The sequence below is a fragment of the Culex pipiens genome, chromosome 1 (genome assembly GCF_016801865.2).
Source record: "Culex pipiens pallens isolate TS chromosome 1, TS_CPP_V2, whole genome shotgun sequence".
NCBI lineage: Eukaryota > Metazoa > Arthropoda > Insecta > Diptera > Culicidae > Culex > Culex pipiens.
Window position 1 is genome coordinate 39,750,340 of NC_068937.1, and position 23,135 is coordinate 39,773,474.

Below are 23,135 nucleotides of genomic sequence, written 5' to 3' on the forward strand. Positions count from 1 at the left end.
ATTTGGACATTTGGACATTTGGACATTTGGACATTTGGACATTTGGACATTTGGACATTTGGACATTTGGACATTTGGACATTTGGACATTTGGACATTTGGACATTTGGACATTTGGACATTTGGTCATTTGGACATTTGGACATTTGGACATTTGGACATTTGGACATTTGGACATTTGGACATTTAGACATTTGGACATTTGGACATTTGGACATATGGACATTTGGACATTTGGATATTTGGACATTTGGACATTTGGTCATTTGGACATTTGGACATTTGAACATTTGGACATTTGGACATTCGGACATTTGTTCATTTGGACATTTGTACATTTGGATATTAGGACATTAGGACAACACTGCCTTAACTTACTTCTTAAAAAAAGCAAGACCGTATTTAAGACCCGTATTTTTTCAGCCAGTTGCAAAAAACACTTAACCCAGATCGAATCCAATTTTCTGACTTTACACCAACCTAACCCCATTGTTATCCCACCAAATCCGTTCAAAAAGTAAACAAAGTTTTTGGTCCCCGAAAATTTCCTATCAATCTGGGTTTCCAATGAAAAGGAAGAGTAAAAAAAAGCGATACGCCAATTCATTTGATTCCAAGCATATTGTAAATTGAAAAAGGATCGGATCCGTAAATTCCTCGGACGATGACGACCAGGTGTCCCAACCCGAAAGCAGGTAGGAACGTCCTTTTCACGCTAAATTTACCGGTTCCATCAGTCAAGAAAACACACGCCACGACGACGACGACGGCTTGACCTGGAGGACTTCTGGGCCGTTTTGAGCCTTTATTATTATTTTATTGATTCGGGGAATGGGTGTTTTTTGGACCGTTTCTTCGTGGTTGATGTTGGTCGCCTGTTGGGAGTTTAATAGTTATCCTTAAAATTGGATCAGAAAGGGTAGGATTGCTGCGTATCATGGGATGATGGATTTAAATTTTTAAACATGGCTCGGAACTTACTGAAAGCCGAAAATACCTAATTAATCTTTCTAAGAATTCACTTGTATTAATTGGGAGAAAGTATGTAGAAGAGAAACTTTAAAGATTCTAGAAAACCCTGCATTATGTTATACGAAAACAATACGTCTTATGAGCTTAATCTCAAATAAGATAACATGTTGCGGTTTATTTTCTGAGTAAGATTACGATAATTTTTTAGGATGCGTAAAATCTTCCAAGTAAAACGATAAGATTCAAGGCTAAAATAAACCAATCAGGCTCATAACTAGACAGTAGATGCGTGAGGATATTTGCTACAAGTTGTCAAGCCAGTTTTCTGAAAAAAAATAAAAGTGTTCGAGTAATCTCAACATTACTGCAAATACTCCCAGATACTGCCCTTAGCCCTTAAAGCTAGTCTTCATGCAATGATATCAACAAAACCATTGTTTTCGCTTATATTGAAGGATCAATAATCCACTTCTTTTCAAACCAAAACAAAACAAAAGTTTGTTGCGAAGGTAACCTGAAAACAAAATCCCTGATGCGTTCGTCCAGATGGACAAAATTTACGCAAAAAGAAGCAACAAAATAAAACAACGGTAGTGTCCTCTTAACAGAGAGTGCAGCAGCTGGACCGGTCCGCTTCAACCGTTTCGCACCACCGACAGCCAAAGAGGGACGGAAACTCTCCATAATGATGATGGAAGTGAAGTCTTCTCCAGGAGGGAAACATCACGCCAAAGGTAAACAAACACAAATAAAACATATCTTGCAGTCCCAACCCAGCATCATAGGTTAAATAACCATCAGCCAACATAAACTTGGTAACAATGTGATGCTTTGTGATGAGGTGTTTGTGTATCTGAACTTTGTTTTGTTTAAAATGTCATTTTTCAAGTTTGGAGCGAAGAAAAGTCGTGTGGTTTTACTGGAAACTTCTGTGTAACCGTTGTGCAACTTTTATGAAACAAATAAGTTACTGATTAGTTTTTGGTTGAACATTTTTTTTCTGAGAGTATATAAAAATAGAAAGTTTTAAAATTTAAGTTATTTATAAGTTTCATAAGGGTTTCTAATATACAAGTCAAACATGTATGCAACGCTTGTAAAACCTTTATGAATCTTAAATGTGTCAGGTTTGTTTTTGTTTAAGATTTTTTTCCTACTTTTTTTTCAAACTGCAAGGTGGATCCCTCCTCATAACCCAAGCAAAACTTGCCAGTAAACACACACTGATTTCCATTATCTTTTCCACCAACTTGGGACCAAAACCAACTTAAGGTGGCCGCCCCTATTTCTCGGGGTGTCGTCATCGCCGTCATTATCGTTGTGGTTCATCATCGTCGTCGTGGTCACTGCATCATTGTGCGGTCAACTTTGGGACCCCTCCCATAGTTGACCTTTGCCGTCAGCATCGCAAGCCTGGCCAGGTCAGGGCCTCAGAATTTCGAACAAAAGTAAATTAATAGCCTTTATTGCCTTCTGGCCGGTAGCCCAGTCCCAAAACTGTCCGAGTGTTGTCCAAACATGGCCAACCCGGGTGGGCCGTGGACATGTTCGAAAACGGAGGACCCTTTTCCCTCGGGGGGACAGGACATTTCGAGGGTTGACTTAATGAAAAAAGTGAGTGTGTGTGTGTGTGTTTGCGTTGGGTGAAATGAGGGATCGAAAAGTTTGGTTTAGTTTTGTTGGATGTTCTCGGAAGGGAACAGGGATTTTTCTCGACGAATGTGATGTTTAACAGAAAGAAGAAAAAAAGAACTGTAAAATTAAACTTAGTTCAAATCCGATGTTAATGTAACTGATAATACAAAAAAATGTGAAGAACAATGACTTAATTACTTTAATCAATTTCGATTCTGTTTCCTTGGACTTTTGGATGCACATTTGTTGGACCATTCTGAAGTATTTTATTAACACTGGAACGCCCAACGCATGTCCAACTTACACGGACGCCCAAGCCTCGCAAAAAAGTTGGAACGGTAACTTCAACTCGCTGGTTCTCGGGCATTACTCAGCCAATTGGGACGATTCTTGTTTCCAGCGATTTGTAAGAATGTCTAGATGATCCTAAAATTTTGCAGAACTTGATTTGGTCAAATCTGTAGTTTTTGCGACCGAAAACATCGTTCCACCTTTTTTAAAACAACTGCCTCCGCGGAATTTTTGGCGAATTATTTTTTACACGCGAAAAAAAAAGTTGGAACGATGTTTTTGATCGCAAAAATTGCAGATTTGATCAAATTAAGTTCTGCAAAGTTCTAGAATCATCTAGACATCCTAACAAATCACTGGAAACAAGAATCATCTTGGTTGGTTGAGTTATGCCCGAGAACCATTGAGTTGAAGTTACCGTTCCAACTTTTTTGGAGCCTTGGGCGTTGGAATGTTAAAGAAGTTTTCATAATATTCATTGAGACTTTGATATAAACATCGTTAAATATGTGTCACTAAAAGGCAGATATTTGTTTTCTTTTATTTTTGTTCTGGTAGTGTAAGATTTGGTAGAATTTTGGTTTTTTTGTTTTTCTCATATTTTTTTTTAGAATTTTCCCATATAAACTTCAACGATCCATAGCGACCCTTGAACATTAACCGATTTGGCTTAAAATTGGCAAAGTTACTTATTTTTACCAAACAAATCTAACCAGTCTCTTGAGATTTTCCAAAAATTTTACATTTTTCTTGTCACCCTACTGCACACCTATTTTGAATCACATCCCTTATGTTTAGGCTTAGTGATTTTTCACGCTCAAAAGTAGCAAATTTCACGGGGACCTCAATTTCAAAACACAAAATTTCACGCAAATTTCGTGGAACGTGAAAAATGTTAAAATAACTCTAAAAATCTTTTGTTTAAATCACAGAAACTACTTTTTATGCTTCATTACATATTGTCCTTCAATAAACTGAAAAAAAAACTTCGCTAAATTTGAACGTGACACAAAAAAAAAATCTTATAATTTTCAAAAAGGGTTCCACCTGGTTTACGGATGAGCTCTATTTATATTTTAAAACAAAATGTAGGGCATGCGTATGATCATTTATTGAACTACTTTTTTAATATTCGACTAATAGAGCAAAAAGATTTTCGCTGATTTACTTCTGTTTTATCAGTTTACATTTTATTGAATTTCATATCAATGCAAGATTCACGATCATGTCCAGCTAAAATGAGTGAAAATAGTTCTAGAGTTTTTTTTATTTGGTCCTATAAACATATGAAAGACAATAGTTTATTGGTCCTTTTAAAAAAAAACTCTGGAGTTTGAATTTTCTGCGTCCATTCAAAATATTTTTGAAGGATTTCATCTCTCTTTTCAAAAACTAAATTTAAAATCAATAGGCAAAAATAATATAATTTGTAACAAAATCGAAATTTTTATTCAAAATGAGAACAGAAAACAAAAAAGGTGGCATTTTTCTAACTTTCACGGGAATCACCCACCCAAATAATCAAAACCTTTTTTAAATTAAACAGAACTTCGAAAAAAAGGTGATTTCAAGGATAAAAAATACTATTAATTCAATTTTAGATAAAATAGAGCTTATTTCTTAAAATTTCATTCGAATTTTTACATCTCAAATAAAATAAAAGTAAAAATTTTACTAAAGCGAAAAAAAATATTGCTAAATTTTGTTAGTTCCTAAAAAAATCTGAAAAATCTAAACAATTCTTCAAACGGTTCAAACCAAGCTTTCAATTGAAAACTAATAAAATTTACTTAAATAGTCTTTATGGTTGAAATATTGATGGTAATATTTGAAGAAAAAAAAATAATTGAGAAAATTTATAAATTTCAAGAATTTCACACCGTCCGCAAAATCATCAAAATTCACTAGCCCTATATTAGTAATTGAACAAGGGTATTACCTCGCTGAATTCTTCAGTAGTTCTTAAAAATAATTTCTATTCCTATTTGAGCTCGATAAAATATTTTGAGAAAAATTGTTACAGTTTCACACAAACATAAAATTTCAAGGGATTCGCATTCGCATTCGCATTCGCATTCGCATGGAGATGGTGATCTTAGCGGGTTGCAGACTGGATTTCTTCATGTATATGTGATGATTGTCCAGCCCAGGTTGCTTAGAAAATGATTAAAGGGAATTAAAACCAATTCTACCCGAACAAGACAGGCAGCACCATGAAAGCCATCCATTGCCGGCCGCTCCCATCTCCACCATTCACCGGGAGAGGAAAAAGGATTCGGAGCACGGGAAATGTTGATGCTTGACTTACTTAGAAAAAGGTAGCGAAACCGCAGGCTCTTTTTCCCAACCCTATTGTGGAACTCGATCAAATTGACCGTTTGACCAAATTTAATTGAATTTAAACAACAGGGCTGCGTAAGTGTCGCGTGGAGTTGGTAGTTGTGGAAGGTAAAGGTCTGGGAGTCGCCCTAAGCAAGCGATACGACCAGTGGCATAAATCAGGTTAACGGATAAACTATTATTCTCAAGGCAAGCAATCGGATGCTGCTGTTGAGACATTTCCCGTTTAGTGAATGTGCGGAATTAATATTTTAACGATTGAAGGTTTATTCTAAAGCAACTAAATGTTGCTATCGAATCAGTTTCTATTTAGTTTGTTGTTAGTATTTTTAAATGTTTAATCCCGACGCGAATAATTGTTTATGATCCAATATTAGACAGCCGGCTGTGGAAATAAAGGATCTTATAAATAAATCAATTCTGTTGACAAAGTCATAACGACAATTGCAAATTCCGTTCATGATGACTAAAGAAAGTATATAGAAAAATCGAAATTGCGAAACCTACAGAATCTAATCTGTACACGATTCTTGAATAGAACATGAAAATTTTTAAAGAAAATTTAGACTAATAATCCAACAGGAGATATTGCTGTAAACGCGCGATTCATGTGTATCCTGATTCATTTTGAAGAATTCTGCCGGTGCTAGAAAACAGCATATTTTGTATTTGTATCACGCAAGTAATCACACACACACACACACACACACACACACACACACACACACACACACACACACCATGCATTAACACGGAACAAACTCACCGGAGTCATCCTTCATTGGCCGATTTATCAAATCCACAAGAGCAGCTGCATATTTTTTCTTCCTTTGCACAGATGTCCAAACAAATGATTCGTACTCGAAAAACGAACGCGAAAGTTTCTTTTGCATTAAATTTCCTATTTTGTTCACTTTTTCTCATTGCTAGCTTGTACAAACATAACAGTTCGAATGTACAGATATTCAAAAACACGAGCTGACATCCCTGACCTAAAAGCTCTCCTGTAACGCACGACGACCCTTTTGACGTTTATCGCCGAGGAACAGCAGAAAACGAAATCGCACAAAAGCTCCCCGCTGCCTCCCGAATGAAAACAAAAACAAACTAAACCGCGTTGGACCGGTCACGCAAAATTCGATTTTTCCTTCAATAAACCACGATATTTGTTTTAAAACCACTCTATTCCACTACTATACGTAGTTATAAAAGTTTTAGAACACAATTAAGCTACAATAAGACACAATTATCACGTCAAATAACAGAAAACAACGGAGCGCGAGCAAAAGCGAACTTCCACACAAAAAGCTTTCCAAGCTCCTATCAACATAAAATTTCAAGGGATTTCACGGAAAAAGACAAATTTCTTGGATTTCACGCTGTCCGCGAAATCGTGAAATTTCACTAACCCTACTTATGTTAGTCAAAAATGCGGCCAAACTTGACTCCAAAACAAGTCAAACCACCAAAGGCCCAAAGGGGCCATGCATAAACCACGACACTTTTTTTGTAAGTTTAGAATATGAAAAAGGTCTAAAACCCGCATCTTTGGAAGAGGTTTTCTGATCGGTTTGGTATCTTCGTTAAAGTTGTTGGCTATAATCAAGACTTTTTAGGAAAAAATGCGTTTACAGGAAAAAAAACTTTTTTTATTCAACATTTTTTTCAAATTTCTTGTTGGATGTAAAACTGAACATGCAATCGAAATATACCTTTGAGAATTTTTGATTAATTGTACCGTTTTTCAAATAATAACCATTTATGGGTCAAATGTTTCGAAAGATTTGTCCCTTTTTTAAGTCTTAAAAAGTATTCCACCATCCTCCATTTATAAAATAGTAGTTTATGCAACAAGTTTCAAAAAGAAGATTTGTTCAGCACGAGTCGTATATTTATCGAACGAGGTTTACCTAAGACCGAGTCATGTAGCCTAGTGGTAACGCTTCCGCCTCGTAAGCGGTAGATCGGGATTTAAATCCCGACTCGGACCAACACAACTGGTGATCGTTTCTCTTCTGGATTCGATTGCTTAGTAAAGGGAAGGTGACCTATGGAATGTTAACATTAACCTTAACATGTTAACATTAAGTTGAGTCAAAAACTGCCACTGAATCCGCTTTGTAAATGCCGGCCCCGATACTCTTCAAGGGTGTTCCCCTCAGGAACTGGGAAAGATTTACTTACTAGGTTTACCTAGTTGGATAAATACGATGAGTGCTGAAAAAATCAAGTTTTGCAACGAGTCCCATACAACATGTTTAGCAATTCTGAAAAACACCTTTTGAATGGAATTTTATGTCCAACATTCATGTGTTAAGTCAATTCACCGTTCAAATATTGAAAAATTTTACTTTTCGATTCAAGTGCTGAAAAATTCAACTTTTCAGCACCCATTTCAGTGCTGAAAAGTAGAACTTTTCAACATTGGGATTGAAAGGTATTAATTTTCTATTCTGTTAGTTTTGGTAGAAAAAAGTAGGCCGTTTCGTCTTCGAGAGGGACAGGAAAAGTAAGTAGAATCACGCCGGAATTGCAAAAAAAAATAGATTGTTCAGAAAATTTTCAGCACTTTTTTTTCATTGTTGATCCGAGCAATGGTAACTAAGATTGGAAAAAATGATATTTTAAGTGCTACCCAATTATCAATTGACGATATTTTAGAAACTATTCACTGAAATACAAAAAAAGTACAAAATTCCTTTATTCTAGGAATTTTGCCTGCTTTCCTTATTTAGTCATTCGAAATCCCAATTACTAAACAAGGAAAGGTCTATCATAATCATAAAGTAAATTTTTACTATTTTTTATTTTCCTGTTGATCCAATTGTCAATGTCAAAAAATAAACTTCCCTGGAATTGTCTCATCATTTAAAAAAATATATTTTAAGGATTCAAAAATCAAAAGATCAACAATTCAAAAGTGCTTAAAACGTTTTGTTTCGATGATTTGAAATGTTCGTTGTGATTTTCAAATTTTGAAAAATGATCTTTTTAATTATTTTATTCAAAACTTTTTACTGAACTAACACAAAGTATTGTAAATCGATAAACTAATCCAATAAACTGAATTTAATTCATTCGAATTATCTTTAAAACAAAAGGTTATTTGTCATTATTACATTTTAAATAATTGTATCGCATTAAGTTGAAACGGGACGCCAGTTCTTAGACAACTTATGTTCCACTTAAATCAACTTCTGAACTCGACAGATTGCTTGCTATCAACCTATTTAGCACCTGCAAAATGAAGAACTTCGCAAGTTACGGCATTTTCCATAAAGGAGCTTCCAAAAACTCGACTGGAATAAATTTCTAAACTCGACAAATTGTTTGCTATCTTTATCGTAATCGTAAGCAACGGAAAGCACTTGTTTAAGTTACGGCGTTTTCCTTAAAGGTGCTTCGAAAAACTCGAGTCTTGGTGTCAAAACGGCGTTACCTTCCCGTTTCCCCTTAAATAAGTAAAAAAAAACACATAGAAAGTTAAAATTTTCCGTGATTTGATTAATCAGTCAAAGGTCTTTCAACGATTTTGGAATGGTCGAATATGTAAGATGCAGAAATTGGTATTTGACAATCTCCCGTTTATGTTCAATTTAGTTTGAGATTTTTTAATTATTATATTTAGGCCTCAGTATCACCATCGCCAACTTTTTTTAACACAATCAACATCCGGACATGAAAAATGAAGCAAATTTACTCTCAGTACCCGCACGCAAACCAGTTGTCTCTACGACGTCGCGACGGTATAGAACCATCCTCCTCCGACATTCTGCTGCTGATGCAGTTCCTCGCGTGTTCGACGCCCACGCACGTCTTCGACAAAGTGGCCGACTGGTGACAGACAGTTCTTCACACCATGGTGACATTGTGCTCCCTTGTCACATTTTATGCAAAATCTATATATATAAAAAATTTCGACTGTTTTGTTCGAACGCGAATCAATTCAAAACGGAACGTCCGATCGAGGTGTTTTTTGTTGCGTTGGGTTCCTATAAGCCCAAGGAAGGTTCTTACGCCAAGAAGTTACAACTTTGGTCACTCTGGAACCGATTCCGGAAAATCTGCAGATTGTATGGGAAAAATTACGTAAAATCAAATTTTGATCACAGTAGGCTGAATAATAAAAAAATAAAAACGTCAACAAACTAAAAAAGGAAAAGACGAAGTTTTTCGGGTAAGGCTTGTTTAAGATAAATAATTTGACATTTTAACGGTGCATTTTGACTCTTTTTTAAAATTTGTCAAATGACACAAAGTGTTTTAAAAATATCAACAGGGATCTGTGTCAAGCCAGCACAACCCCAACACGTCTAGAAGATGTTTGCTAGCACACCTCCAACGCAACGCAACGTGGTGCGAAGAGAACATTGTGCATTGTACCACCTCACACCGCACTAGATCCTCTTGGACGGTACTCTTAAGGTATAGTCACCGAAGGTATCGCAAAGGGACTTGACTAATTGGCGAGCGTTCACCGCTGAATGCGTTGTGATATTTTATGTATAAACAGCACTCATTACTACTAACGACTCACATCCATTCACGTGGGGCTTCGCGTTACGACGACGTTACGAGCGGTGACTAGAATTGTTCTTAGTTACAGTGGAACGACGTGCTTTGAACCTTATTTAAGAAGAATGTAGTCAAAGATTTGTGATATTTTTGATTATTTTTAATTGTATCCAAAGCAATTACTTCAATCTTTACCAAATAAATTTCTTCTAAATTCGCGACAAACGATTAATTACCCAAATCGGCTAATCCGGTCGTAACTTACAGCTTAAGCTTCAACATAAATCGCCAGTTTCAGCTACAATTATTTCGCAAAAAGGATTAACCCTTTGGCCCTTTTGGTTTTTGTTCAATTCCATCCCCCAGCTAATCCAACTCCAAGTGAGGAAAAATCCTAAATTTATATCACCTTGCGCCGAGATTTACCGTTTCCCATCGAGAATCCCGAAACCCAAAAATGTAAATCGCTCTGTTTTGTCAGCACACCAATTCTAGATTGTGCATGAAAACGACAAACGGACTCGATCCCCAACAATACAACCAACGACGACGACGAATGGCTCGTTTAATCAATTTAATAGCGTGTTTAATTAAGTTAATGAACGCACTCTACTCCCTGAGGAAGCTGGGGTTTGGCGCTTGACTAGTCACTGGAATAATGGAAACTTGAGCGCGAGAGAGGTGTTTGGGTGCGATTTGGTGAATGTTGGCTGATTAATATCTGGCTCTGTATTAGAGGGAAAATAGAACGCGTTCTTAAAAGTTCAAGAAAGAATTGTTAGAATGAGCTGACATTTGGAAAATTCTAATGTGATATATTTTATAGGATAAGTGCAAGAAAGTTTGAATTGAAATGCAAATTGATAATAGACCTGCCGAAATAACTCCCATATTTTTGTTTTTTTGTTTTTTTTTTGCTTGTTTTGCTTGTTTTGCTTGTTTTGCTTGTTTTGCTTGTTTTGCTTGTTTTGCTTGTTTTGCTTTTTTGCTTTTTTGCTTTTTTGCTTTTTTGCTTTTTTGCTTTTTTGCTTTTTTGCTTTTTTGCTTTTTTGCTTTTTTGCTTTTTTGCTTTTTTGCTTTTTTGCTTTTTTGCTTTTTTGCTTTTTTGCTTTTTTGCTTTTTTGCTTTTTTGCTTTTTTGCTTTTTTGCTTTTTTCCCTTTTTTCTTTTTTGCTTTTTTGCTTTTTTGCTTTTTTGCTTTTTTGCTTTTTTGCTTTTTTGCTTTTTTGCTTTTTTGCTTTTTTGCTTTTTTGCTTTTTTGCTTTTTTGCTTTTTTGCTTTTTTGCTTTTTTGCTTTTTTGCTTTTTTGCTTTTTTGCTTTTTTGCTTTTTTGCTTTTTTGCTTTTTTGCTTTTTTGCTTTTTTGCTTTTTTGCTTTTTTGCTTTTTTGCTTTTTTGCTTTTTGCTTTTTTGCTTTTTTGCTTTTTTGCTTTTTTGCTTTTTTGCTTTTTTGCCTTTTTGCTTTTTTGCTTTTTTGCTTTTTTGCTTTTTTGCTTTTTTGCTTTTTTGCTTTTTTGCTTTTTTGCTTTTTTGCTTTTTTGCTTTTTTGCTTTTTTGCTTTTTTGCTTTTTTGCTTTTTTGCTTTTTTGCTTTTTTGCTTTTTTGCTTTTTTGCTTTTTTGCTTTTTTGCTTTTTTGCTTTTTTGCTTTTTTCTTTTTTTGCTTTTTTGCTTTTTTGCTTTTTTGCTTTTTTGCTTTTTTGCTTTTTTGCTTTTTTGCTTTTTTGCTTTTTTGCTTTTTTGCTTTTTTGCTTTTTTGCTTTTTTGCTTTTTTGCTTTTTTGCTTTTTTGCTTTTTTGCTTTTTTGCTTTTTTGCTTTTTTGCTTTTTTGCTTTTTTGCTTTTTTGCTTTTTTGCTTTTTTGCTTTTTTGCTTTTTTGCTTTTTTGCTTTTTTGCTTTTTTGCTTTTTTGCTTTTTTGCTTTTTTGCCTTTTTGCTTTTTTGCTTTTTTGCTTTTTTGCTTTTTTGCTTTTTTGCTTTTTTGCTTTTTTGCTTTTTTGCTTTTTTGCTTTTTTGCTTTTTTGCTTTTTTGCTTTTTTGCTTTTTTGCTTTTTTGCTTTTTTGCCTTTTTGCTTTTTTGCTTTTTTGCTTTTTTGCTTTTTTGCTTTTTTGCTTTTTTGCTTTTTTGCTTTTTTGCTTTTTTGCTTTTTTGCTTTTTTGCTTTTTTGCTTTTTTGCTTTTTTGCTTTTTTGCTTTTTTGCTTTTTTGCTTTTTTGCTTTTTTGCTTTTTTGCTTTTTTGCTTTTTTGCTTTTTTGCTTTTTTGCTTTTTTGCTTTTTTGCTTTTTTGCTTTTTTGCTTTTTTGCTTTTTTGCTTTTTTGCTTTTTTGCTTTTTTGCTTTTTTGCTTTTTTGCTTTTTTGCTTTTTTGCTTTTTTTGCTTTTTTGCTTTTTTGCTTTTTTGCTTTTTTGCTTTTTTGCTTTTTTGCTTTTTTGCTTTTTTGCTTTTTGCTTTTTTGCTTTTTTGCTTTTTTGCTTTTTTGCTTTTTTGCTTTTTTGCTTTTTTGCTTTTTTGCTTTTTTGCTTTTTTGCTTTTTTGCTTTTTTGTTTTTTTGCTTTTTTGCTTTTTTGCTTTTTTGCTTTTTTGCTTTTTTGCTTTTTTGCTTTTTTGCTTTTTTGCTTTTTTGCTTTTTTGCTTTTTTGCTTTTTTGCTTTTTTGCTTTTTTGCTTTTTTGCTTTTTTGCTTTTTTGCTTTTTTGCTTTTTTGCTTTTTTGCTTTTTTGCTTTTTGCTTTTTTGCTTTTTTGCTTTTTTGCTTTTTTGCTTTTTTGCTTTTTTGCTTTTTTGCTTTTTTTAGGTGTCAAAATTTCAAACGGAAATTAAAGTGTATGAACATTTCAATAATTTTCCTGGAAAATTCTAAAATTCTATTCAGAAAGCAGTTCTTTTAAGCATTCCTGAATTATCTCCTTTTCAAAACCTAAAACCTAACCACTCTCCAAACCGTAATTTTTCTCGTGAATAATTTACATCGGGCAAAAACACCCAGCCTGCTTTTGCTCATGTGTCTGTTTCCTCTTGTTTACCATTCGGTTGTCATAGCGAACATAACATTTGAAAATGGAATATTTTTCGAATCAATTATTTATTTAATTGAGTAATTTTGAAGAATTCAAGTTCAAGTTTCAAGACAAAACTAAAAAAGAACTTTTAAAATGTTACGTCAGAAATTACTTCTTTCCACCCAAAAAAAAACAATCCCGTTTACTTCCTTACTGATGCCATCTTGTCGTTCCCTCACCGGAAATTAAAGATTAAGTAGGCAACACACAATCTTTCCCGCGACGCGCCACATTTCCATCTCACGATAGACTGTGAAGACTGTTCTTGTCTCTGACGGTTCTGACACAATTCAGCAAAAGCAACAAGAAATTTGCCATTCTTTCCAAACTTCCTTCCCGGATTGTTTTTTTGTGATTGTCACTCACAATTTAGGTGATGGTCTTTTCGTGGAAATTTAGGCAAATTTAAAGAGTATTTAAGCAAAATTGAATAATTGAAATCTAAATAATATTAAATTATGAATATTAACACATTCTACAAAAACCATAAAATCTCAAACTTTGACCAATTTTTTCCTCTTTAATTCCAGTGTGCAACTGCAACGGGCACGCACGGCGCTGCCGCTTCAACATGGAGCTGTTCAAGATGAGCGGCCGGATCTCCGGGGGCGTCTGTCTCAACTGCCGGCACGCGACCACCGGCCGGCACTGCCACTACTGCCGCGAGGGCTACTACCGGGACGCCACCAAGCCGATCACGCACCGGAAGGTGTGCAAGCGTGAGTATTTGTCATACTAACTTGTCGCACTTGCATTTTATACTAAATTGAGTTAACAACGTCATTTTGTGCAAAACCTCACCTTTTGACCTTCATAGATGCCCAAAATTCGATTTCAATATTCAATAAAAATCAAAAAACTCCTTACATTGTTGTCACTCTTTATGTGAAACAAGTTTCAATCTTGTGCTATCTTGACACACCCGGAACATTGCTGTAAGTGCGACAACTGGCCAAAGGGATTTCAGGTCAGAACGCGTTTGACACACGTACATGCCCGACCACCGTAAACATTTTTAATCATAACTCGGGACTCCAGCAACCAAGTTCAACCAAACTTCCGAACTATGCACACAATGGTCAACCAAACAAAACGTGTTTGTTATTGTTTACATTGCGTGCTCTAGTTTTTGTTTATTCAAGGTCAAACATTTAAAAACATCTTTCTCGTAACAAAAAATATGACGTGTGACAAGAAAGCAAATTATAAAAAGGGGAATATATATTTATTATTTAATTTTGAGAAGTTACTTTAAATTAATATCGTCATAATATAACAAAATTTTAATGAAATATTTGCAGAATTTGGAAGCAAAAAAAGACAAAAAATTATTCGTTGAGGCAAAACAGATTTATCTCAACTTTACTTTTCAACTTTCAACTCCAACATCTTTTCATGTATGAACTGGATGAAAAAATCCCGAAAAAAAACTTTTCTCACAAGCTGAAGCAATTTTTGACTGGACGAAAAAAGGCTCCGTCAGACAATGAACTGAACTGTTCTGTTCAGTTGGCCCGGCCAGGATGCACACACACTGTAGTTTATCAACCACCAGAAAACAGGATGTTAGCACATTAAGAAACTTTTACAACCCCCCACCTCCCAAAAGCTGCGCCGAGCAAGAAAAAGTGCACTTTTCAGTTTTTGATCCCGGGAGTAAGTAAAAGTCGTCCTTTCGCATATGGCTGAGAAGGAGATTTTCTCACAAAGGAGAGTTTTTTAAGCTAAGAAAAAAAAAGTTCCAAAATTAAATCGGCTGCATTTTTGAAAGGACTGGAAAAGTTTTTTCGACGAAAACATAAAAATGGCGTTACTTTCTCACTCCTTATTTTTCGTGTAGTTTTTTTTCTGATTCGTTCGACTCGCCCATTCATTTTGTGGTTTCACAACTTTTCAACAAGTACGCGGTATTTAAGTATTTAACACACAGACACACACTCACATGAGTAGTAGTTGGAAATGCCAACTAATTTGTTCGTGGCCGACACGCGCCGCTCGTGCTAAATTATTCATTTTTAATTAAAATCGCCGCGCGAGGATGAAAAATTCATCGCATTTTCCACACCATATAATGCTCGCGGTTCGGTGACGACCAAATACAATGTTCGTGTGTGTGTCTGTAAGCATGTAGGTGCGATTGTGTGAACTGACCATTCTCAATGGTCAGTTCGCACAAAAAAGATTACTAGTTTTTAGGATTTTTATCAAAATGTAACAAACAGTTTTAAGAAAAACGAGTGTTTCTTTCATTTTTTTATAAAAATTTCATTTGCAAATTTATTACTGTGGAGACCGATTTTCTACCAACAATCAATGTGTTTTGTCATATGAATGTGTGTAGAAGGGCGGAAAACAAATCTCTCTTTAATAAATGAGTAATTCTCCACCATAACTGGAAATGGATTTTACTTAATTTTTTTGTCATGGACACTACTTAAAAAAATAAAAAAATGCTCTATTTTCAAAACGGTGCACCTAATCAAAAAAATTGCAAAGTACATTTTTATTGCAAATTCGATTTTACATAAAAAATTAAGTCAAAAAATTTTGTGTACAAGATTAATTTTTTTTACAAAAATCACTATTAAAAAAAAGTCATAACTCGTCGGCAAAATTTTGATCCATACTTCTGAATGGATTAAAAGATGCGGGGTTTTGTCCCCTAAAACATATTACAAAATTCAAAAATAAAAAAATACGGATTTTGGGAAATTGAATTTTTGTTAAAAATAAAGTTAGTTAAAAAAAATAAAAAAATACGTGTACCTTAATTTTTTTTTCTGAATAGTCAATATATCAATACCCTCAATACCTACAACTTTGCCGAAGACACCAAATCAATCAAAAATATCCTTGAAAAGTTTGAGCAAAGTAAAAAAAACACAAAAAATCAAAATTGCCGAAAAATTGTGCTACTAACGTCTGTTTTCCACCTCCAGTTCGTCTTGATCGTGTTTTTTTTCGAGTGTCGATTTTTGGGCTTAATTAAATTTAGTCAGAAGACAATACAGAGGTATTGGAAATTGGACCTCTGGTTGCTAAAATAGATCGACTAAAAGTAAAAGAAACTAGATAATCGAAAATTTTAAAGTCTCATCCAAACAGGTCCTTTTTTTCTAGCACCAATATCCCAGCAACTAATAGTACTGTTTTCAATGTTAAAACATGAAACATTTGAAATTTTCTGATCTTTTTGAAAAAAATATTTTTAAAACTTTGGTATCAAGCCTACCATTTTAAAGAGATCAATTATTCAATATTACGCCCTTTTGAAATGTTAGAGTTGAATTCAAAATTTAAACAAAATCGAAGAAATCAGAAATTTCAAAAATGTTTTTTTTTTTAATATTGAAAATAGGACCATTAGTTTTTGAGAAATTGGTACTAGAAATAAAGGGCTGTTTGAATGAGACTTAATTCAATTTCAATAAGTGTTTTTATTCAAATTTGGCAGTTCTGTTCCAGGATGTTACATTTACAATTCAGATATTTGGAGAACCTTTCAACTGAGATCTGAGAATCTGAATGAGACTTAACAAACCTATTTTTTTTTTGTCTTTAATTCGCTGTAGAGCAGTTCTCTACGGAATCGGTCTTTTTTCTTTAATTTTAATTTTCATATTTGTTAATCCGGCTGAAACTTTTTTGGTGCCTTCGGTATGCCCAAAGAAGCCATTTTGCATCATTAGTTTGTCCATATAATTTTCCATACAAATTTGGCAGCTGTCCATACAAAAATGATACATGAAAATTCAAAAATCTGTATCTTTTGAAGGAATTTTTGATCGATTTGGTGTCTTCAGCAAAGTTATAGGTATGGATATGGACTACACTGAAAAAAAATTACACGGTAAAAAAATTGTGATTTTTAATTTCTGTTTTTGTCACTAAAACTTGAAATGCAAAAAAAACTATTTTTAGTTTTTTTTATTTTCAGGTATGTTTTAGAGGACATAAAATGCCAACTTTTCAGAAATTTCCAGGTTGTGCAAACAATCTTTGACCGAGTTATGATTTTTGGAATCAATACAGATTTTTTCAAAAAATCGAAATGTTGGTCGCAAATTTGCAATCAAAAAGTACTTTAGTGAAATTTTTATAAAGTGAACCGTTTTCAAGTTGCAACAATAAAAAATATGAAAATTGAATTTTGGGCTAATTTAAATTAAATCAAAGTAATTAAGTCAATTTAAATTTAAAAGGTCAAATATTCAATATTACGCCCTATTGAAATGTTAGAGTTGATTTTAAAATTTGTTTTTCGAAGAAATCTTTTTTTTTACAACTGTTTCAGTTTAGCAGTTTAGCAGTTGAGGAGGGGGGGGCAAAACAATAAAAAAATATGAAAATTTAAATTACGAGCTATGGTATTTACATTTAAATGAAAACCGTGTTTTAAAAAGCATTTTACACCTGCCCAGTTGTTATGCAATCATTAATTTTCAAAATATCCAAGTATTGAAGAAATTTATTTCGCAAAAAAAACTTTTTGCGGTGCTGTACATTAGCTGTACATTGGAATTCTACAAAAAATAAAAATATTTTTGATCAATCCCAGACATGCCAAATAAGATTTTAAACGCAGAAGAAAAATGAAATGATAAACGCATTTCCTGTAAAATTTTGAAGTTTTTAGGAAAAATATAACATAAAATTTTAAAAATAGTTGCAACGGCCTTATGTCTTTCAAATATGTTCGAATTGAGAACTGCTAATGTTTGCAAAACAACAGATACACTCAGAGAAAAAAAATAGTAAATAAAATTAAATCAAACCAACAAAATTATTACTGAAACCAGATCAAATTCTTTGAAAACATGTTAAAACTCTCAAAAACAGTACAGAAACAAGTACATATAAATGAATTTCTATGAAATAGGTTAAAAATTAAAATTTTCTTATAAAACATACACATGCTCACGATTGAAAGAAAGAAAATGCTCACAAAACATTACTTAAACATGCATAAATTATGTTTAACGGCTTTGAGCATATTTTTCAAGTAAATGAAAATCCTCATTATTTTTAAATTGAGTTAGAGGAAAAACATGCTCAAATTTTACTGTTTACAACATTTTGAAAGAATATTAAATACTTTAAAAATATGCTAGCATTCAGATTTATGTTCCCTTCTGATTTTTTCTCTTGATGATCGTCAAAAGATTTGATGCTGATGATGTGAAGATGATGCAAATATTTTTTTGCGGCCTGAAAAACTCAGTGTGTAATACTAAATGCTGTTTTTATTTTTTGAAAAGGTAATTAGATTTTTATATGCGATTTTACCATCGGATTTTTTCAGGTGGAATAAAAATACTTTTTCTTCACTTAGTAAAGTCTCTGGTAGATGTCTAGAGAAAAACAAAACAAATATTTTTGAATCCTCTGAAAACCATTTTAAGCCATGTCAAATCTTTAACAAGTTTATAGAACACGGCCAAAAAGCTCACGTTATATTCGCTGCCGTCAGCGAATCAAACCTCCGTCAACAGGTCACAATCAATAAAACCGTTCACCGCCGTTCAAACGTGCCCGTTCATGTTTGACATGTGTATTCTGTGCTCTGGCAAGGATTTAAGCACAGCAGCTTGCTGTGATTTGACATGATTTCCGCAGCAGTGCGAGGGGCGCCTCCATTATTAATGCTACGATCATCATCGGCTGCCGAGATTGGTTTCGATGCTAAACGGGCGGGCAGGGCTTTTGGAAAAAAAAAACTTATCCATGAGCCATTGATTAGTCTGTCAAAATGTGATGATACAGAGCCCGTTCAATTCAGTTATTCCTGGTTTGGAAGGAAGAAAACGGCAACCATGTCTCCGGGCGTCGTCACGTCCTCGGAAGACGACAACGGCGCGACATCCGAGGAAAAAAGGTTCGAATTCCGGCCACGTTTTCAATCAACCGCGGTCGTCTGGAATTACAATCGAAAATAGCTCGCAGAAGGGACCCACCCGCTTCCCCAACCGCACAGAGTAAATAGTTTGTCTTGCCCGGTGCACAAATCTATCAAATAATGAACCGTTGATGTCGATTGGACGATGTCGCCTGCTCGGGGAAAACGTCCTTGTTTGCACTGGTCCAAGTTGGCGTGGTGACCTCATGACGAATGTCTGGTTTGACATTTTTCTTTCAAACCCTTCAAGTTTGTTTTTGTGACAAGCTGCCACAACGCCACTACCAACTGTCATCGTGCACCATTTTTCGGCAGCGGACGAATTTTCCCCACGAAAAGGAAATAGAATCTGCGAATTTACTCCCCCGGAATAACTCCACTAGAGGAATCACCAGACCGTTAAAATAAGATACTGGCGAAGGAAAGGATGCTTCAGCGTTTGGGATGCTATACTTCAGCGGGACTTGCCAGCCAGCTCGTTTAGACAGAGCGTAAATGTTCACGGCAGTAGTCACGTACTCCGAGCGGTGTGTAGTGTTTGTACACAGAAAAAAAAATCATGGTAATATTACATCTGGGAAGGGGTACATCTTTTATGTCAGAAAAAATGTGTAATTTTACCTCTGGAAATGCTTAATTTTACCACTTTTCTGGTGTAATGTCACTTTTTCAGTCTAAATTGAGGTAAAATTATATCATAAAAGAGGTAATATTCAACCTTCCAAAATTAAAGCTTCCAAATTTACACATTTTTTTTCTGTGTACCGTCAGCCACCGCGGGAATGCAATTCGATTTATTTACTCAAACTTAGCGTTGAAAGTTGCATTTTCGTGGAGAGAATGTATCCAAAATTGTGTGATTGGGATTTTACGGATTTTTTTTAAATTAGTTCTTACGTCAATGTTGCATAATTCGAGAAATAAAATTTGATCCCCTTCCAAAGTTTCAATTACCTCTGTAGACACTACATTACAAGAAACCTCTCAATAACGACCGCGGTCCATAACCGGGTGGCAATTACACGCGCCATAAAACGCTTCTCTGCACACTCGGTGTGCACTCTCGCACCAGATGATGCTCAATTTCGCGACAGCGATTAGCTTTCTCCATAAATCAACGCTCATTATTTTAACCTTCCCTTTGCAACGCTAGATGATGGTCATCCCACGCCCCAAGAAGAAGTAGTGACCTGCACCATTCTTCACATTGCAAGAGTTGCAAAATTCTTCCAAATTGCCGTCACAGGGTGACCAGCAAAAAATTTGCGTGCTCCATAATGGCGGTTGCCATAAAAAGTTTGACAGTTGCGGTGACGCTTCATTACGTTTATCAATCTACAAAGTTTCGACCGGCTTTGCCGTCTTCTTCATAACCTCAAAATTGCCACAGTTTGGTCACCCTCCCGTCCCACATGAAAGCAAATCTGACCGCGGAGATGTGTGGCGGTGATAATATTATTGAGTCGTAAAAATCCTCTCTTCCGAATGGTCATCATCCCGCGAAGAGCTTTGTTTACGACTTCATTTTTACGAGCTTGGCAGGGTGCAAGCGGCAAGATGCACTATTGTTTAGCCATCACGATGACAGCGACGCGTCGTGTGCGATATGCAGTGACCATCACGGCAACCCCCCCGACGGTGTTGATTCGGATGACTTCGCGTGGCCATAATCTGCAGCAGGGGGGCCCTTTACTGTGATCTATTGATTGGAGGGCTCCCTGCTGCGCTGAAAAGTGTCGTTGAAACTGATTTATCAATAAAAGTTGACGCTGCGAAGGTTGGGAAACGATTGAAGGAATTTTTGGTAGGGTTTCGACATTTTTTATAGCACAAACAGTTTGACATTTCTCCGGGCGCGTTGCAAAATGCATCGATTGCCGGCAATAGTGTCGCCAGTGCTCCCCTCAAACAATCACTTTTTGTTTTCGTTTTCACTAAACATTATTTTTGATTCCAAATACCAAAAAGTTAGCATTTCGCATAATAAAAAACGTCGCCCTTAACTGGGGCGAAAAAAAACGGAATCACGTTTCCTATTGACTAAATCGCCCTCCACCACGAAAACAGCTATATTCGTCGTTTGACGTTTCAACAAAATGTCACTTTAGTGATTTAATATCGTCAATCCTTTTTGCCGGGAAATGAGTTATTGAAATGAAATATTTAAGAAAAAAAAACAAAAAAAAATCAGAAATTTAAAAAAAATCGTTCATTTAGAAATAATTCATTTGAAATCTTCTTACAAGTGGGATTATAATCGTTCTAAGTTTGGTTGTCTTTTAATTTTTAGCCTCTTGAAGTTTTGAAATTGGTAAAAATATGTTTTCCAAGAGCCAATTTTTAACAAGCGAAATATTGGCAATTTCAACCGAGCCCGTAGCCCAGTTGTAACGCTTCCGCCTCGTAAGCGGAAGATCGGAATTCAAATCCCGGCTCGGACCAACACAATGATGATGATCTTTTCCCTTCTGGATTCGATTGCTAAGTAAAAGGAAGGTAGTGTTATCGTCACAAACTGGACCTTATCAAGACACCTTAGGAACACAACCTATGGTATGTTAATATTTACCTTAACATGTTAACATTAAGTTGATTAATAAACTGTTACTGAATCCACTTTGTAAATACCGGCCCCGATACTCTTCACGGGTGTTCCCCTCAGGAACTGGGAAAGATTTACTTACTTTATATATTGGCAATTATGGGTGCGATCTCCCTCGTTAAGGGGTTACATATACGCAGAAAATCACTAAATTTCATATTTCAGAAAATTCACTAAATTGACTAAAAAGATGATTTTCAATCACTTCTGAAAGTTTCATGAAGATACTTCGTGACTGCACTGAGTAAGAGACGATTTAAGTTCACAATGTTGCCATGCGCAAAGCGAACTGTCAAACTTTGTGAACGTTTTTCTCTAAACACCGAGTTGATTTACGGGTGCCACGATATCTCGAGATGGGATCGACCAAATGGGCTGAAATTTGGTGTGAAGACTCCCAAGCAGGGCCGTGCACAGGATTTTCGAAAGGGGAGGGTTTTCTCGAAAGGGGCGCATGCGGTGCTTGTTTAGATTGCGAAAGGGCGCTAACAGTCAATCTTTAAACTCAATAAATAATACTTTGGTATATTTTACATATATTTTGCTGGTTCGAATCCCGCGGCGGACGCTCTAAAATTCTAAGTGTAAATATGGGTATCCAGCGCCGTCGCTCTGTGCCTTACTCAAACAGGGCGGCGAAGTCCTTGTAGTTAAAAGGAAGACAGTGGTTGATCTAGTACCGGCCGACAGATATAAAGTCAACTTCGTTTTTTATATATTTTACATTGGTGCAACAGGAGACTACACTTTTTGAATTGGTGCTGCAAATCGTGTTCAAAAGCACCATGAAGGGGGGGCGTTAATTCGGAGTTTGAGCGAATTTGAGATTTTTGCGCAAATGAGAGTTTTGGCGTAAATCGGAAGAGGCATGGGCCGTTCACTTGTGGAGCGTAAAACGGGGTTTTAGTGAAGAAGTGTAGCAGTAATTGCTCAAAACAAGTTTTCATAAGTTTTTTTTTAATATTAAGAGTAGTTCTCTACGATTTCGCAAATTTTTTTCACGATTTTTAGCTTTTCATTTTTTTGATTTGGATGAAACTTTGCCATGCACCATGCATTCCATATGTCAAAAGAAGCACAATTGCATAATTCGTTTTTCTATTCAAATGTCTATACAATTCTGGGGCCGGTCATATTATTCATCTGGTTTAGGAGATATGATTTTTTTGAAGAAAAAAAAACGTAGAAGTGGACAAAAATTGTTCAAGCAATTTTGTTAACAAAATGTACCGTTTTCAGGTTAAAGCTTATTTTAGGACTGCATTTTCAATTTATTTTGGTTTCTTTTCAAGAAAATTTTGTATTTTTTTCTCTCTGAAACTTTCAAATCGAGCAATTTGTTTCTGAGATACACAATCTCAAAGAAATCAAATCGATGAACTTGATTTTTTCTTAGTGTTAACCCTTTGCTGCCCAATTTTTTTTCGATTTTTTTTTTATTTTTCCCTTGTCATTTTGAGAAACTTTTGTTCTACGAAAAAGTTTACGTCTCTTGTTTTTTGTTGTTTTTGTTTCATTTATAGTTTTTATATTTGCATTTATCTTGTTTAGTTGATATTTGTTTTTGGTAGTATTTGGCCTATTCTAGCACCTAATTTGTCATGTTTTTACAGCCAATTTTTCATTATTTTTTTGTATGTTTTTACTTTTTTTTACTCTAGAACAAACCATTATCATTTAAATTGTTAAAAAATGCTTAGAGGTATAGTCTGAAACAATAAAAAAAAAGTACAAAAAATATTAGTGAAAAACACAGCCAAGAAAAATTTTCATTTTTTTAAACATTGGTAAAGTCAAATAAAACAAGTCACACGTTCAACCCTAAAAAAAC

General features: G+C 34.9%; 1 protein-coding gene across 2 annotated transcripts in view; it reads left to right on the forward strand.

Annotated features, from left to right (window-relative positions):
- LOC120419105 (netrin-B) overlaps positions 1-23,135 on the forward strand; it is a 174,315-nt gene that overhangs the window by 65,537 nt on the left and 85,643 nt on the right. For both annotated transcript variants that reach the window (XM_052711495.1, XM_052711492.1), the window contains exon 2: positions 13,337-13,525. In XM_052711495.1, coding sequence (XP_052567455.1) covers positions 13,337-13,525 — 189 coding nt within the window. The remainder of the gene's footprint in view (positions 1-13,336; positions 13,526-23,135) is intronic.